At 38.6% G+C, this 19,571-nt stretch overlaps 1 protein-coding gene across 1 annotated transcript in view; it reads right to left on the bottom strand.

Moving 5' to 3' along the window:
• Nucleotides 1-19,571, bottom strand: part of PTPN12 (protein tyrosine phosphatase non-receptor type 12) — a 102,865-nt gene that overhangs the window by 64,954 nt on the left and 18,340 nt on the right. The window contains exon 2 of the mRNA XM_003805268.5: nucleotides 4,017-4,125. Coding sequence (XP_003805316.1) covers nucleotides 4,017-4,125 — 109 coding nt within the window. The remainder of the gene's footprint in view (nucleotides 1-4,016; nucleotides 4,126-19,571) is intronic.

Raw genomic sequence — 19,571 nt, 5'->3', positions numbered from 1 at the left:
TGTGCCCGGGCAATGAATTAAATAGTTATCTAACAGTAAATAAGCACATATCTCTCAGTACAATTACTTTCAATATAAATTTCCAGGCCAGGTGCAGTGGCTCACACCAGTAATCCTAGTACTTTGGGAGGCTGAAGCGGGTGGATCACCTGAGGTCAGGAGTTTGAGACCAGCCTGGCCGACATGGTGAAACCCTGTCTCTACTAAAAATACCAAAAAATTAGCTGGGCATGGTGGCGGGTGCTTGTAATCCCAGCTACTTAGGAGGCTGAGGCACGAGAATTGCTTAAACCCGGGAGATAGAGGTTGCAGTGAGCCGAGATCCCACACTGCACTCCAGCCAGGGCGACAAGAGTGAGATTCTGTCTCAAAAAAAAGAAAAAAAAAATCCCAAGTCAAAATAACTAGAAATTCACTGGAGACCTACTTATCAAACTTTAAATAACTTAAAGGAAAAAAGGCACTGTCAATCTGATTACTGCACAGTAATTAAGAACTCAAGCTCTCAACGCTGACACTCATATATTTTGGCGAGAAGTCTTTGTTTGGGGAAGGGGGCTGCATCCTATGCACTGCAGGATGTGTAGCAGTATTCCTAGCCTCTACCTGTTAGATGCCATTAGCAGCCTGTCCACTCCCGTACCCCAGTTGTGACAACCAAATCTCTCCAGACATTGCTAAGTGTCCCTTGAGAGGCAAAATCACCCTAGTGAAGGCTTTAAAACCGCCTGTGTTTAAATTCTTACCCCACAATATTTAACTGTGTGACAAGCTTTTTAACCTCTCTGTCTGTTTCCTGTTTGCAAAATGGCACATAACAGTACTTACCTCAGAGTTTTGCTGTGATGATTATGGTAAATAATCCATTTATCACAGAAATCAGCAAACAATACAAATCAGAACTTTCAGAGGACCAGTTTAACACTACACCACTAACCTTTCCCACTACCCCAGCCAAAACTGTAAACTTCCCCTTCTATTCTCTGCTTTCTCCCTATCCCTCATTCGAACCATACTCTCAATAACACTAATTACCACCACATGACAGACCATATATGTTAATGTGTATTGTCCATCACCTTGACTAACATATAAGCTCCACAAGGGCAGGGATTTTTGCCAGTTTGTTTTTTGTTGCATTCCCAGCATACAGTACACCCTCAGAGCTTTCTGTAAAATGAGTAAATGCCAAGGGAGGCGGATGACCTGACGTTAGGAGTTCGAGAGCAGCCTGGCCAACATGGTGAAACCACGTCTCTACTAACAATACAAAAATTAGCCGGATGTGGCGGCGGGTGCCTGTAATCCCAGCTACTTGGGAGGCTGAGGCAGGAAAATAGCTTGAAGCTGGTAGGCAGAGGTTATAGTGTGCGGAGATCGCACCACTGCACTCCAGCCTGGGCAACAGAGCAAGACACCGTTTCAAAAACAAAGAAGAAAATGAAACATCATATGAAAAGAGAAACCTACGGCTAGACAACAGAAAAAGAAAGTGGACAGGCTAACTCTTTGAATGTGTGCATGAATAATTCCAGAGCAATGTAGGATCACCTTAAGATTATCTTGCTTAATACAAAGTATCCAGAAAGCCATGTCATCCCCTATTCTGAGGCAGACTGGTGCTATGGTCTGAATATTTGTGTCCTTCCCAAATTCATAAGTTAAAACATAAATTCCAATGCAACAGTATTAAGTGGTAGGGCCTTTAGGAGATGATTAGATTATGCCTTGTGAATGGGATTACCAGCTTTTACTAAAGAGGCCCGAGAGAGCTTGTTTGCCCCTTCCACCATGTGAGGTGCAGTGAGAAGGCACCATCTATGAGCCAGAGTGACCCTTCACCAGACAGCATATCTGCTGGTGCCTTCATCTTGGACTTCCCAGTCTCTAGAATTTGAAGATACAAATGTCTGTTATTAATAAGCAACCCTGTTCATGGTATTTCTGTAATAGCCTGAACAGACTAAGACAACAGGTGAGAAAAGTGGAGTGTATTTTGCAAAAGCTTAATGATTGGTTACTATGTGCTAGGTACACTGGTTATTTTGCAAAAGCTTAATGATTGGTTACTATGTGCTAGGTACACTGGTTTTTTTTTTTTTTTTTTTTTTTTTTTTTTTGAGATAAGAGTCTTACTCTGTCGCCCAGGCTGGAATGCAATGGCGCAATCTCGGCTCACGGCAACCTCCACCTCCTGGGTTCAGGCAATTCTCCTGCCTCAGCCTCCTGAGTAGCCGGAATTACAGGCACGTGCCACCACATCTGGCTAATTTTTGTATTTTTGGTAGAGATGGGGTTTCACCATGTTGGTCAGGCTGGTCTCGAACTCCTGACCTCGTGATCCACCAGTCTCGGCCTCCCAAAGTGCTGGGATTATAGGCATGAGCCACCGCGCCTGGCCACTGGGTACACTTTTAAGCATTTAATATTAACCTGTCTATTGTGCAAATAATCCTAAAAAGTATTATTATAATCTCCATTTTAAGGATGACAAAACCAAGGCACAGAAAGGATCAGTCCAAGGTCATATAGCTAGCAACTGGTGGAGTCAGGATTTCAACTTCCAGAATCAGAACACTATACCATTATGTTATGTTGCCACTTGTTAATTCTGCCAACACAGGCTATCCACATATCCCACAGCTGATAATAATGTAGAACAACAAAAGGATGAAGGATTAAATTGAGGCAAAGAAGTTAGTGGAGAAAAGAGGGAAAGAGATGAGAGGGAAGAGGTGTTTTAAAAGAGTTATCATGGAAGAAGAAAATTTCAAAAATAGGGATTGATCAATGGCATCAAAATAGTTCAACATTCTTGAATAATCAATATTCTTCCTGTTAGAATAAACAGTAAAAAAAGACCACCAAATCTGGCAATTAAAAAGCCACTGGGCCCTGGGCAACATGGTGAAACCCTGTCTCTACTAAAATACAAAAAATTAGCTGGGTATGGTGGCAGGCACCTGTATTAGAGCTGTCCCAGCTCTCAGGAGGCTGAGGTACAAGAATCGCTTGAACCTGGGAGGCGGAGGTTGCAGTGAGCCAAGATCCCACCACCGCACTCCAGCCTGGGCTACAGAGCAAGACTGTCACAAAAAAAAAAAAAAAAAAAAAAAGGCACCAAGAACTTTAAAGGCATTTTAGAGAGAACAACCTTTAAGACTGAATAAGAATTGAGGAAATGATGTGATGGAATGTAGATATTTCAAAATACTTATGAAGAAAGAAAAACGACGGCAGCTTTAAAAGATAGCAAGTATGACGTATAGCTTTTACTGGATAAAGTGATGGCACACCTTAAGTATACTTTCAGAGTTAAAGTTATCTTGCCAGAAAACTGTGCTATTTAAGAATACAGACAGGGCACAGTGGCTCACACCTGTAATTGCAACACTTGGGGAGGCTGAGGTGGGAGGATCGTATGAGCTCAGGAGTTTGAGACCACCCTGGGGAACACAGTGAGAACCCCCACCTCTAAACAAACAAACAAATAAATAAATAAATAAAATATCATTAGAATGTAATGCAATCAGTCTAAGACATATACTTAGAGGCACATATTCAGACTGCTGAGAATAGTAGACACACAGATGTTTGAGTCATCCTATGCTTCATTTTCTCATGCATAATTAATCAATTAAGGTTCTTATGTATAGATACATGAAAAATCAACATTGTTAGCATTTTATAAAATGTATTCAGTTGTCTATTATTTTAATGAAATAACATCTTTGAACAGAGAGTTGACAGAAGATATTTTCACTTGGATTTACAGTATTTAAAAGTAATTTAGTATTAGAGCAACTGTGATACTTAAAGGAAAAAAATTAAACAAAAATTAGGATCAGAAGGAAAAACAAAAAGCACAATTATGAATTATTATCTTTTCATGTACTTTGAAAGATAGGTTAATTACTACTTCCTTAACAGTGAAACTCAGGAAGAATAAAACTAGTTAGGTTACAAAAGGCTAATTAGCATTTCTATGTATTTTATCAAGGGCATTTCCAACTTACATGGCAGTATGTCCTTGTATCTGTTCTTTTTAACATTTTCTTCTTTTTCTCCAGTGGCTGTGGGATATATCTTTTCTGTTCTATATTTGGTAGACAATCTTCTTAACCGCTTAAAATACAACAAATAAAAATTAAAGTTTAGAGAAACAGTGATATTTTCAAATTTTTAATGAAATCTGGTGACCCCAATTCCTCACAACTCATTTTCCTGTCTCTTAGCTCTTAATTTCCCCATCCCTTAATAATTAACCCCAAGGATAATTTCTTTTATAGCATAAGTGCAAACATAAGATTCATATTTATTTCACATGAGCAGCAAAGAGGGAAAACAGAATAAAAGTAATATAATTTAAAGATATCATTAATAAGCTGAGTCAGAATATTTAACTTAGTCTTTAACATATTCGAGTAATTTCAGTGTTTTAACTAAGGGTCACAATAACCAAGTTTTAAAAACATGCCTAAAAGAATTTTCTTCTCTCAATAAACCATGAGCACGCACCCATGATGTGCCAGGCTTTCTCCCAAGGCATAAGCTAATAATTACTTACAAGACACTGCAAAACAAAGTTCTTTCATATTGAATTGGAAATGTCCAACAAAGACCAATTCTGCTTATTCACTGCATTACAGAACTAGTTTGTGGGTTAGTGACAAATTCTTACCACATATGGCAGTAGGGATGTTCTTTGGGCTGGAATATTTCTGCGTGTCAGTAATACACTTCCTGCTTTCAGAAGCACTGAAAGTCAGTATTGTGAATTGTTCAAATTCTACACAACTACATTGCTGAAATTTAATTTCAAAGGAACTTTCTTTCAGGCCTCAAGACATATTGAAAGCATTCTGGTTTTACCATTCAACAAATTATTAAATACAAATAAAATGAAAAATAAATCTGATAAAATTTAACTTTCTCATTATTTTTGCTACTTGTGATACTGATATTTAAGGAACTAAAACTGCCTATAAACCTTTCTTTTTCTTTGAAAAACGACTAAATTTTATCATCACAGTACTAGAGACCTACAACAGGAATACATTTTTTTCTTTATGATAAAGATTTACTAGAATCTTATTCTGCACTGGCACAATGTCAAAGTAAAATTCCCCACATTTATGATGCTATTTCTTGTGATTTCCTGTGGTAATAGAGTTCTCCAAATATATACATGTGTCAGAGGAAAAACTGTATTCAAAAGCAAGTGGGGGCCGAGCATGGTGGCTCACACTTGTAATCCTAGCACTTTGGGAGGACTGCTTGAAGCCAGGAGTTCAAGACCAGCCTGCTTAACAATGCAAGACCCTGTCTCTGAATTGTACTTCTACAACTTTGTCCTCCAGATAAAAATGGGACACACATGAAATGATTTATATTCAAAGTTACATACCACAGCACTTTGTTTGTTTGTTTGTTTGTTTTGAGACAGGATCTCACTCTGTTGCCCAGGCTGGAGTGGTGCGATCTCGGCCCACTGCAACCTCGGCTTCCCAGGTTCAAGCAATTCTTGTGCCTCAGCCTCCTGAGTAGCTGGAATTACAGATGCGTGCCACCAGGTCCAGCTAATTTTCGTATTTTTAGTAGAGACAGCATTTCACTATGTTATCCAGGCTGGTCTTGAACTCCTGACTTAGGTGATCCACCCGCCTCAGCCTTCCAAAGTGCTGAGATTACAGGTGTGAGCCACGCGCCCAACCACTGCAGCATTGTTAGTAACAGCAAAAAACTACAATCAAAGAAACCTCTTAATACAAAACTGGCTAAATTTGTTTTATTCATACCATCAAATATGAGAGAGCTGAAAAACAAATGAGTTAGCTTTTTATATATAGTAAGATGACAGTATCTGAAAAATACATATTAAGTATAAATGTAAAAAGCAGGAAACATAATAGTGTACATTATATACACAGTGCAGTATGTATATATGTAATATATTACTACTGGTGTTAAAAAGAAATAAAAACATTTGCATTTGCTTGTACATATGCATATATCATCTCTGGAAGAAAAACTACTAACAAAGTGTGTGTCTGTGGGGAAGGGAAATGGGTACCTAAGGGAAACGGATGAGAATGAGACATTACTATTATGTCTTTTCATATCTTTTGGATTGTATGACTGTATTGCCTGTTCAAAAAATTGAACGTAAATAAAAAAGGACAGTAGAAAAGATTGTTTATGATGTCGTTACTCCATATTAACAAAGATCCTCATGGTTACTTATATACACATCTTGCACATTTAATTAGAATGTTTGTATTTTCTCTGCTCAAAGATTAAGCATCTGAAAAGATGTATTTTTAGATACTTATAGTATCAGTGCATTTCAAAATATTATATTTGAATCTGACTTAGAGAAGGATATCAACTTAAATAGTTGCAGAAACACAGAGGGGAAAGGAATATATCTTAGGTCAATGTCAGTGAGAAAAAATTTAAGTACAAAGAGTGGTTGAGTTTAATTATAAAATGTGAATGTACCTCACAAATGCCTGGTACAATCACTCTAAGCTTTTTCTTTTTCATTCATTCATTCACTCATTCACAGACGGAGTCTCACTCTGTTGTCTAAACTGGAATGCAGTGGCATGATCATGGCTCACCATAGCTTCAAACTCCCATGTTCAAATGATCCTCCTGCCTCAGCCTCCAAAGTGGCTGGAACCACAGGCTCATGTCACCATGCCCAGCTAATTATTATTACTATTTTTTGTAGGGCTGGGGTCTCCCCATGTATGTTGCGGAGGCTGGTCTCGAACTCCTGGGCTCCAGCAATCCTCCTGCCTCAACATTCCAAAGTGCTGGGGAATACAAGTGTAAGCCACCATGCCTGGCCCACTCCAGACTTTTCTTCTTTTACATGACAAATTACGTTATTGAGAAATGTGCAAAACAAAGCTTTTATGTGAAATGACTTTACATTTCTCATAATGAACCTTGAGAACTTTTGCGTCCAAATATTTATCTTATTTAAGTTTGGATTTTCATTTATCCAGTTTTCTTAAAGCCTAGCACGCCATTTCTTAAAATGCTTTCTATATTAAAGTTTAAAATGGAGAATGCTCTATTAAAATAAAAATCTACAATAGTGTTCTTAGCAATTTTCATGCCCATCAGAGATACAAAAGTGGTCCATAAAACAAGTAAAAACTTTGTTTTGTACTTTAAAAAGGTATCTACAAGTTGGAACTTATTTCCCACCGAAAAATGTCAGCTTTATAGTAAGCTACATAAATTAAAATTCTGGATCTGGTACTTTCTTAGCTGTGTGACAATTAACATATTTAACCTCTCTGTGTCTCATCTATAAAACTGAGATAATAACCTTTACTCAGCAAAAGGTCTAGTACATAAAATGGCTCAATAAATGTTAACTATTATTATTGAACTAATTACTGGAACTCTTTAAATGTTGTTACTTCAGATTTATTTCTTTAAAACCTTTCCTAGATCAAAGATCAGAAAGAGTTGCATATTCCAGGTCAATTTATCTGCCTGAAATTGCAAAGCAGTTTGTCAAATTTGAGTGTGCTTCAGAATCACCTGGAGGGCCACATTGCTGGGCCTCATCCCAATAGTTTCTGATTCAGTAGGTCTGAGGTGGTAATTGCCTGATAATTTGTCTTTTTAAAAGTTGCTAAGATTCTACTTTAAAAAAAATCCCATGATAATCATTTTTCTGTGTCTTTGTGTATGCTTTTTCTTTGCTTGTTGGTGGTCTCCCCACTTGCACACCTCCAAAGCTTACTTATCTTTTAATTTTAAGCCCTAGCTCCTACAGAGTTTCTGATGCCCTTCCTCCAGACATAATCTTCCCCTCTGAATTGTTTTACCTTTATATGTACTTTTAGAACACTTACATTTCTTACTCTTATGATAAATATATAAAGAGAATACATCTAATTTGCCCTGTTAAACAATAAACTCTGTGGGTACAAAATTACCACCAGATTAAGATCTGATTTGGCCTAGAGCAGATTTTTTTTTTTTTAACACATCAACATTAATGTCTAAATAGTTCCTGAATAGAAGTAGCACCAAAGTTCATTTAAACTCTATGAAACAGAAAGTATCTACACATATAATTTCATTTTAACTTCCCGACCACTATTTTATTGTCTCTGATGAAGCTATTACTAAGAAAGAAACAAAAAAATTCTGTATTATTGAGAAACATAATATACTAAGAAACCTTATTCATAGACTGTATGAGAATAGCACTAAACATTAATAAAATAATTCATTTATTATATAATTTAATTATTTCATATAATCCTAAAGCAAGAAAGAATTTTTAATCATTTACTGTATTAACTGGGCAAAAATATAGCTAAATGATGTCCGTATTAAGTTATAGGTACCCACCACACCCTTTATCGTGTGACTTTTTTAAAAAAAAGCTAAGAAAACAAACAAATCCTTTAAGAAAGCATTTGCAATTAAGTCTACCCTAAAGATCTTTATTGAGACAGGGACTCACTCTGTTGCCCAGGCTGGAATGCAGTGGTGCAATCACAGCTCACTGCAGTCTTAAACTCCTGGGCTCAGGTGATTCTCCCACCTCAGCATCCCTTAGCGAGTAGCTGGGACTATAGGCACGCACCGCCATGCCTGGCTAATTGTATTTTTTGTAGAGATGGGGTTTCGCCACGTTGTCCAGGCTGGTCTCGAACTCCTGGACTGAAGCCATCTGCCCACCTTAGCCTCCCAAAGTGATGGGATTACAGCCATAAGCCACTGCACCAGCCTACCCCAGAAGTCTTTAAAAAGTCACATAAATGAATTCCAAAAATAACTGCACTCCTTTATTACTGTTCTAAAAAGTCAAGTCTGACCATTTTACTCCCACATTTAAAAACTCTCCTATGTGTCTACCACCTCTAACATAAACTACCGAATCTTTAATTATAAGATATGTTGAATGTTGCCTGTCCAATTTTCTAGCCTCTTTTTATAATGCTCTTATTAGAGTTTGATGCTTCAGTCATATAGAATTAGTCACCACCACTACGACTAGCAGTAACCCTCCATTTCTTAAATATCAAAGTTGCACAATTTTTCCTCTTACTGGTGAGCAGGGCTCTGGCTAAAGTGTTATTTCCTTTTTGAAGGCTTTCTTGAACCTGCTCCTCAGCCTTCTGCAATGAGTCCATAACACATTGTTCTATTGCCACTTGTGAAAAGTATTTCGTAAGTATTTCAGTACTTGTCTGTCTCGTCCACTAATCTATAAAACTGAAGGCAGAGATTAGACTATCTTACTGGACTTTATAGACCAATAGCTAATGCAAAGCAAAACTCTCATTACAAACTGAAGAATTATTTACTGAGCCTTCTCAGATAAGTCAGAGAAACATTTTTAATACTTAAAATTTTTGATGCAAACAAAATTCGAGTTTAATATTCACTTTGCTTTAAACAGTTTATTTCCTAAAACACTAAATTTGTATTCCCCTAATCCTAAATCAATAAATGGATTCTCAAAAGCCTCCAAAATCACATGCAATGTGACTTTAAGATACCCATTTGTGTGTCAAGATTCAAGTTCTTAAAAGAGTGGAACAGTTCATTGTTCATCTAAGCTCCTGAGAATGTTTAAAGTTTGTTAAATCTCTCCAGAGTCAAAGAGCTGTCTATTGGCCTGTCCACTGGATGTGTAATGGGCATCACAAACATACCCAAATAGCACCACCATTCAACAGTAGTTCAAGCCAAAAACCTAACACTCATCCTTGATTTGTTCCTTTATCTCGCTCTTCTCCCCATCAGCAAATCTTGTTAGCAAAAATATAGCTAATTGTCTTCATATTCACTGAACAGACTTTGAAGTGAAAATACATTTAGACAGACAAGCGTTAAATTAATTTGTTGGCTGGATTTTAAATCAGCACAATTAAGAAAACAATAAATTAACACAAAAAGAAACAGCACTAAAATGGAAATTAAGCTAACTGAAATTCCTTTTGGAATAAGATGGGATATATAGAAATTAAGTATCAAAGCTGAAGCTCTCTCATGCTCTGTTATTAGACCACACACCACTGCCTCAAATTCCTCAATGTTATAACACTTAAAACACAGTACGAGTTTCAGCTGGGTGCGGTGGCTCATGCCTCTAATCCCAGCACTTTGGGAGGCCGAGGCTGGTAGATCACGAAGTCAGGAGATCGAGACCATCCTGGCCAACATGGTGAAACCCCATCTCTACTAAAAATACAAAAATTAGCTGGGCATGGTGGCGCATGCCTGTAATCCAAGCTACTGGGAAGGCTGAGGTAGGAGAATCACTTAAACCAGGAAGGCGGAGGTTGCAGTGAGCTGAGATCGTGCCACTGCACTCCAGCCTGGCGACAGAGCGAGACTCCATCTCAAAAAAAAAAAAAAAAAAAAAACATGACAACAAAAAACAACAACAAAACACAGTATGAGTTTCATAAGGCACAACTTTTAGTAAATATGCATGTAAGAATATACAAATATTAAAACTATACTTTGTATAGTAAATAAAAATGGAAATTACTTTAAGCTTAAGAGTTATACTGTGGCAAAATATTAAGGCTACCTAACCCATAAAATCATACTCCTTTTACCTAATTGCTCCGGAAAATTTCTGAGGCAATTACTGGAGAATTCATCTGAATTTTAAAAGGTAGCAGGTTTGGGACATAGTTCACATTCAATAACCATTGTTAAATAAATAAATTCATCTGGCTTTATATTTGAAAATTTTAACTGTCCTCAGTAAGAAAAACCACACCATCTTAATAGTATTAATTTAACCCTACAAACTGCATGAAAACCAAACCAAAATTTCTTAAAACCCCAAATATAAATTAATAGCAGCATACAGTAAAATTAGAGTACCAGCCAAAGTAACACTATACTATCTCAAAGTAACACTGTATTATCACTATTTTATCTCTAACTTTACAAACATACTTACATAAAAATATGTATATGGGCTGGGCACGGTGGCTTGTGCCTGTAATCCCAGCACTTTAGGAGGCCGAGGTGGGCAGATCACTTGAGGTCAGGAGCTCAAGACCAGCCTGGCCAACATGGTGAAACCCAATCTCTACCAAAAAATACAAAAATTAGCCAAGACTCGTGGCGTGTGCCCGTAGTCCCAGCTACTCAGGAGGCTGAGGTTGCAGTGAGCCAAGATCACACCACTGCACTCCAGCCTGGGCGACAGAGCTCCATCTCAAAAAAAAAGAAAAAATGCACATCACTAACGATAATGGTTATAAGCAGCTAAAATAACCAAAGGGTCTTTCAACTATACAACTGCAATGTCTACCTTTAGTTGCAAAATATGCAACTCTGCCTATCAAAATTCATCTTCCTATCTTTGCTCACTGTTTACCCACTGCTGCATAACAGACTAATTCTCTCCCTTTTTTTTCAGAAATGCATGGCTATGCCTCCTCATTTGAAGCCAACTCAGGATTGATAATAAAGAAAGTAACTTTGAAGTAAACAGGGCCAGTCTTATGAGTCTTGGAGTAATAAAATGATTCTGTGCTTTGCTCATGTCAAAATCTATGCTTCACTTATTCCCCTAATTGTCTGCCAAGAAACTCCCTGCTTTTTACTAGCCCAATACAGAAATCATCTTCATGAAATTTTTCCTGATAGTAGTACTGGCATACAGGCCCATCACCCACTTCCTCATCTCTATCTACTTTATATACACCTCTTATCTAGAACATATCCATCCCAGTGTACAGTAATTATTTAGATATGCACATATGCCATCCCTGATAGAACACGAATTCCCTGATTTAGACCGTATCTTCTATTAGTAATAGCTACTATCAGCATAATCCCATAACAAATAGTAGGGAGTAAATAAACTGTTAGGTCTTCTATGTAAATCAGAATTGACCAGTATACTTAAGAATATATTGCTTACACTTCATTTCTACTTCACAATAGGGCAGCTTTAAGTCAGAGAAGCTGGGGTTCAATTCCTAGGTTTCATCAATTACTAGCGAAGGAGATCTCTCCAATATTGCTAGATAATCTTCCCTGAATGTGTGTAGCAATAGTCCTTGATTTTGAGAATGTTTTTAAATAAAACCTTGTACTACAGACTTCATGTTTTAAAATAATAAATATGGCAAATCATAAACTAAATGAAAAAATGTAATAAAAAAACAAGGCTGTTCTTTTTTTTTTTTTTGCATAGCCTAGACAATAAGCAAATGATTTTTTTCTTCTCTCCTGTCCCTTCGTGAGAAAATACAAACTTATAATGCAAGTTTACCCTTTCCCTATCCTGAAAGTATATTTTTATGGAAATAAAAGTAGAATCCCACTTGAACTAGGAGGACAATAAAATTTTGTCATATACATTAATTTTATTGAAATGAAGATATCTAATACAATAAATGGAAAGTGTTCCAGGTTTGATTATTTTTGTTTCAACTCACAAGGCCCTCACTTTCTTTTACCCATTTCCTCATCATCCATTATCTAATGTCCCTCTATATATTTAACTTAGCAATCGCTGGTTCCACTGATGTTCCGCCAATCCCAATTTCAAATACTTTGTCCCTATAGTAAATTACCCTAAAATTCCAAAATCTAGATATTAAAACTATGGCTCCCGACTATGTCTTCCTTCATCTGGTTATGCATCCTGATTCTGATTTAAGAAAACACAATCACTATAGTCCCACTTAGTCTTCATAGGGGCACACTCTGCCAAACCCAGACTCCCAAAGTATTACAAAGCAATCCATCACTAATCTCATTATCTCATAGTATATAATAAAAACATACAGCAGGCCGGAAGCAGTGGCTCACTCCTGTAATCCCAGCACTTTGGGGCCGAGGTGGGTGGATCACCTGAGGTCGGGAGTTTGAGACCAGCTTGGCCAAGGTGGTGAAACCCCATCTCTACTAAAAATACAAAAATTAGCTGGGCGTGGTGGCATGCGCCTGTAATGCCAGCTACTCGGGAGGCTGGGGCAGGAGAATCGCTTGAACCCAGGAGGCAGTGAGCCGAGATTGCACCACTGCACTCCAGCCTGGGCAACAGAGTGAGACTCTGTCTCAAAAAATAAATAAATACACTTTGGTAGGCCGAGGCGGGCAGATCATGAGGTCAGGAGACCGAGACCATCCTGGCTAACACGGTGAAACCCCGTCTCTACTAAAAATACAAAAATTAGCCAGGCGTGGTGATGGGCACTTGTAGTCCCAGCTACTTGGGAGGCTGAGGCAGGAGAATGGCATGAACCCAGGAGGCGGAGCTTGCAGTGAGCCGAGATCGTGCCACTGCATTCCAGCCTGGGCGACAGAGCAAGACTCTGTCTCAAAAATAAATAAATAAATAAAATTAAATTAATTAATTAATTAATTAAAAACATACAGTAAAATTGAGAATATTAAGTTCTAGTATTAACATATTAAGCCACAATTACATCAATTCTCTTTACCTCCGATTACAAAAATAAAACAAAGACTCCCAAATTAGTAGCAGAGATTCAGAATTCACACTTCTCTCTGCAAAAACAAATATAGCACAGGAAGAGTCACTTGTGTAGTTTAAGAGACCTCAATACTTATTGACCACTATATGGAAAAAAGTTATTTTTGCAAGGCTGGAGACTGCCACAGTGCTGTGGTCAGCTGACCAAACTTTCTAAAGAGAAACTACACTTCCTGGTGAACCACTAACTCCTACACCCTCTGAAAATTTCATTTTTCCCTTTATTACCCTACTAAAATTACTTTTAGCAAGTCACCAATAATCTCCAACAGGCATCAAAATCTTAATAGCTTCAATTCCTATGAAGTATTTCATATGGATGATTCAACAGACACAATTTTACATCCCTGTATGACTTAGCAATCCACTCGAACCATTGTGATGGCTACTATCAAAAAACCAAAATAGGCTGGGCACAGTGGCTCATAACTATAACCCAAGCACTTTGGGAGGCCAAGGCAGGAGGATCGCTTGTGCCACTTGAGGAGTTCAAGACCAGTCTGGGCAACACAGCAAAACCTCAACTCTATAAAAAACAAAAAACAAAAAACAAAACAAAACAAGCCAGAGTAACAGGTATTGGCAAGGATATGGAGAAACTGGAACCCTTGTGCTCTGTTGTGAAATGTAAAATGATACAGTTACTATAAGAAACAGTACGGTGGTTCCTCAAAAAGTAAAAGTAGAATTATCATATCATTCAGCAATTCCACTTTTGGGTATATACCCCAAAGAACGGAAAGCAGGGTCTCGAACAGATATTTGTACAACCATGTTCACAGCAGGAGCATTCACAATAGCCAAAAGGTGGAAGCAACCTAAGTGTCATGCTATGCGCAAATAGATAAACAAAATGTAGTATATACATACAATGCAGTATTTTTCAACCCTTTAAAAAGGAAGATTTTGACACATACTACAACATGGATGAACCCTGAGGACATTATGCTAACTGAAATACACCAGTCACAAAAAGACAATATTTTATAATCCTAATTATATGAGGCACCTAGAATTGTCAAATCCATACAGACAGAAAGTGTAATAGAATGGTGCTAGAGGTTGGAGGAAGGAGGAGAATGAGTTTGGAATAAAGAGGGTGGTTTAATGGGAACAGAGTTTTAGCTTTCTAAGATGAGAAGAGTTCTAGAGATTGGTTATACAACAATGTGAACGTACTTAACGCTATTGAACTGTACATTTAAAAATGGCTTAGATGATAGGTTTTCATGTTACATGTATTTTACCACAATTAAAAAAAATTTTTAAGGGAAAGAAACCCTTAGTAGTTGTTTGTACAGAATTAAATGTCCTATCCAGTATCAAAAAGAACAGCTGGTTGCAGGCAAGCGCCATTGAAGTATCTCAGATTACCAGGTCACATAATATTCATACAACATTAGAAAGTTCTGACCTATTCACGAATTAACTGTTACGATATTCCCAAAAAATATTTTTAAGTTTGCTGACATACTGGATTCAGAGATTTATAATAAAAAGAACTTCCTCTTCAAACTCAATTATCACTTTTATGATGACGACTGGCTTCACATTAACTCCACCTAACCTATCCTATGCCCAGGGACTGTTTTAGGTGCTAGTGATAAGAGATGAATAGGACAAAATCCCTGCTCTAATGAGGCATATATTCCAAAAACATGTCCTAGTGATATAGTACTTGTCATTCTTGCCTTTTATATCCATCATGTTTACACATTTTATCCCATCACTACCAATGCCGCCATCACCCAAGATTATAATTCACTGCCTCACAGATAATAACCTATTTCTTTTTCCTCCCCCACAGAGCCTAGTGTCCTCCAAATACACATTCAACGAAGCAGGGCAAGTCTGCTAGACATAATAGACATTGATAACCCATTCAGAACATCACATAGTCAGTGAATTGGCACCCTATTTTCACATTCAGTTCAGTAAGTTTATGTAATATAATTTATAAAACTAGAGAGCAAAACTTAAAATGCTATTTGAAATTTAACATCTGTGGTTTAGCATCCTATTGACATATGAAGGTAATAAAAACTGGAAGTGTAATTTAAAATAATTTACCTAAAGTAGTATCTCCTTGTCCTAAATAACATACCTAAAGACACTCACTTTTTGATTCACTTTTTTATTATATCACCTACAATGTTACCAAGGAAAGCTTTCACTGTTTTACCATCAAGGGAAAATGTGCACAATAAAGGGGTCAGATAATACACACATGTAAAAAACTCAGCATATCAACTGATCCAACATATCACTGAATATAACCATACTCAGAGCTATAATTTATCACAGCTAAAGGATACAAAGTAAAAGCAGCAAAGAAAAAGGCACAAGAGGCAAAGTCCAGAAGAAACTAGGCACAAGCTTTCAAAAATCCTCTTCTAATGAAATTACACACGATCCTCTAATTCCTGCAGAAATAAGTTGTGACAACATGTGTGAAACGTTGTCCACAAGGGAAGCGCATTAGAAATAAAGTGCCCAAGGCTTTTATTGGAGGCTGGTTACACAGGCACTCTGCCTAAGAATATACCAAAATTCCAGACTCCCAGAAAAAAAGTAGATGTTCAACATAAACCATATTATTTTTTATTTTTGTTTTTCAGAGAGAGAGTCTTGTTCTGCTACCCATGCTGGAGTGCAGTGGCATGATTAAGGCTCACTGCAACTTTGAACTACTGGACTCAAGTTATCTTCCTGCCTCAGCTTCCCAAAGTAGCTAAGACTACACAGGTGCACACCATGACATCTGGCTAATTTTTAAAAATGTTTTGTAGAGATGAGGTCTTACTATGTGGCCCAAGCTGGCCTCAAGGAATCCTCCTGCCTCGGCCTCCCAAAGCACTGAGATTACACGATTGAGCCACTGGGCCCAGCCCATAAACCACATTGTTTGTACAGTTTGGGCACAGTGAACCACTCTTATCAGGGGATAATGGAAATTCTCCCAAAAGTCTAAGTTCCCAGACACCAGCCAAGGGATAACATTGTAAGCAGGCCTTTCTAAGGATAGTAGTCTTAGGCCTGCTATGTTACTCTTTTCTGCATACAGGTATAAAATGAAAAAGCCAAACTCTCTCCCCTCCACATCTGTTTCCTTTTAGGTAACCAGTTATGCAAAGTCTCCTTACTAATAGCTATTTTAGGTTGTTTCACAAAAATTGTTGCATACTTGGACATACTATTTTATGCACATATGCAAGTATTTTTACGGAAAGATCCCTAAAGTTGACATGCTGGATCAAAGAGTATGTACATTTATCAATTCTATTAGAAGTGGCCAAACTGCCTTCCAAAACAGGCTTCACCAGTTTACCCTCCCCTTAACGGACCTAGAAACACTAGTTTTCTATATCCTTACCATTTTCTTTTTCTTTCTTTTTTCTTTTTCTTTTTTTTTTTTTGAGATAGAGTCTTGCTCTGTGGCCCAGGCTGGAGTGCAGTGGCGTGATCTCGGCTGACTGCAACCTCCACCTCATGGGTTCAAGCGATTCTCCTGCCTCAGCCTCCCGAGTAGCTGGGATTACAAGCGCCCACCACCAGGCCCAGCTAATTTTTCTATTTTTAGTAGAGATGGGGTTTCGCCATGTTGGCCAGGCTGGTCTCGAACTTCTGAGCTCACGTGATCTGCCCGCCTCAGCCTCCCAAAGTGCTAGAATTACAGGTGTGAGCCACCACGCCCAGCCGCTGTTCTCAATTTCTGAATTATTATGAATTTTTGAGTTTTCATCAAATTTGGTAGCTACTCCCCCAACAGTTAATGATGATTAACTTCAATTTTTCTGATTATTGGAGAGGTTGATTTTTTTTTTCCTGTGTTCAGCACTTATTTGCATTTGTCTTCTGGTAATTATCATACCATACGCCCATGTTTCTACTGAAATGTTCTTTTAATTGATATATAGAAGCTCATCTTAAAAATCCTTTCTATAAAGCCTTGTATGACCCTTCTAACAGTATGTGACTTTTTCCTTTTAAGAGTCCTAATTGCACAGTGTGAATGTATCTAATGCCACAGAACTGTACACTTAAATGATAAATGTTTTGTATTAATACATTTTATCACAATAAAAAAATGCAAAAAAAAATCTGTCACTCAATCTTAAGAGCAAGTAAAAAGCTAAACAAACTGAAAAATCAACAACTTTTCTTAGATCTGTAAGAGAAGTTAAGTCACAGGTCAAACAGCTGCCCCCAAACTGGAGAGACAGAAGGTGAATACGGAGAATCACGAGTAATCAGAGCAGAAACACTCACACAGCAAACTTCCATAAGAAACCTGAACTGTAATTGATGAATTGCTAGAGGCTCAGTGTGAACAACTATGAGGGTTAAAATCTCCAGGGGAAGCTGGATGCAGTGGCTCATACTTGTAATCCAAGTACCCTGGGAGGTGGAAGCGGGAGGACCTCTTGAGCCCAGGGGTTCGAGACCAGCCTAGGCAAACACAGTGAGACCCCACCTCTACAAAAAATTTAAAAATAGCTAAGTGTGGTTGCATACATCTGTAGTCCCAGCTACTAGGGAGGCTGAGGTGGGAGGATCACATGAGGCCACGAGGTTGAGGCTGCAGTGTGCCAAGGCTGTGCCGTTGCACTCCAGCCTGGACAACAGCGAGACCGCTCTAAAAAAAAAACAAACAAAAACAAACAAACAAAAACTCCTGGTGTACCCAATCCAAAGGGGACCCCACATTTTTGTTTTACCTCCAGGAGCTCTACCAGGTTCTCATAGTAAGTATCAGAGAAAAATCCCCTCATGCTTCCAGCAGCAGGAGAAAGGGGAGCCATTTTGCAACACACCAGGATATTCCATTCTTCTTTTTTTGTATTTTTATTTTTTATTTTTGAGATGGAGTCTTGCTCTGTCACCAGGCTGGAGTGCAGTGGTGCGGTCTCGGATCACTGCAACCTCCACCTCCCGGGTTCAAGTGATTCTCCTGCCTCAGCCTCCCGAGTAGCTGGGACTACAGGAACGCCCAGCTAATTTTTATTAGAGATGGGGTTTCACCATGTTGGCCAGGATGGTCTCTATCTCTTGACCTTGTGATCCACCAGCCTCAGCCTCCCAAAGTGCTGGGATTACAGGTGTGAGCCACTGTGCCTGGCCGAATATTCCATTCTTCTTAACAAGGTCTGCCCTATGGAGAAATGATTTAACCTGAGCCTAACCTGCTGGGGTTTTAACAGAGCCTTATTTACATGAGGTAAGGGAAATACCCAACTATAGGTCATTCAAGCCATCCTGGGGGTGAGGCGCTGAGAAACAGGATATAGTTCAAAATCCATAAACAAGCTCACTAAAAGACTGAGACCTTGGCTCTGGGTGGCTCATGCCTGTAATCCCAGCACTTTGGGAGGCAGAGGTAGGCAGGTCTCTTCAGCCCAGGAGTTCGAGACCAGCCTGGGCAACATGATGAAACCCCTTCTCTACAAAAAAAATATGAAAAATTAGCCAGGCATGTTCACACATGCCTGTGATCCCAGCTACTGGGGAGGCTGAGGTGGGAGGATTGCTTGAGCCCAGGAGGCGGAGGTTGCAGTTAGCTATGATTGTATCACTGCACTCCAGCCTAGGAGACAAAGCAAAACCCTGTTTCACACAAACAAATAAACAAACAAACACCCTATGATTAATATCCTAAGAACTCTAACAGATAAAGTAGACAGTATGCAAGAATAGATGGGCAATCAATATAAGCAAAGAGACAGAAATTCAAAGAAATAACCAAAAAGAAACACTAGAGATTTTTTTTTTTTTTTGAGACGGAGTCTTGCCCTGTCGCCCAGGCTGGAGTGCAATGGTGTGATCTCGGCTCACTGCAAGCTCCGCCTCCTGGGTTCACGACATTCTCCTGCCTTAGCCTCCCCAGTAGCTGGGACTACAGGCGCCCACCACCACGCCCAGCTAATTTTTTTGTATTTTTAGTAGAGATGGGGTTTCACCGTGTTAGCCAGGATGGTCTCGATCTCATGACCTCATGATCCACCCACCTCTGCCTCCCAAAGTGCTGGGATTACAGGCGTGAGCCACCGTGCCC

Source organism: Pan paniscus, chromosome 6, assembly GCF_029289425.2.
Source record: "Pan paniscus chromosome 6, NHGRI_mPanPan1-v2.0_pri, whole genome shotgun sequence".
NCBI lineage: Eukaryota > Metazoa > Chordata > Mammalia > Primates > Hominidae > Pan > Pan paniscus.
This window is presented reverse-complemented; position numbering and strand designations above follow the sequence as displayed.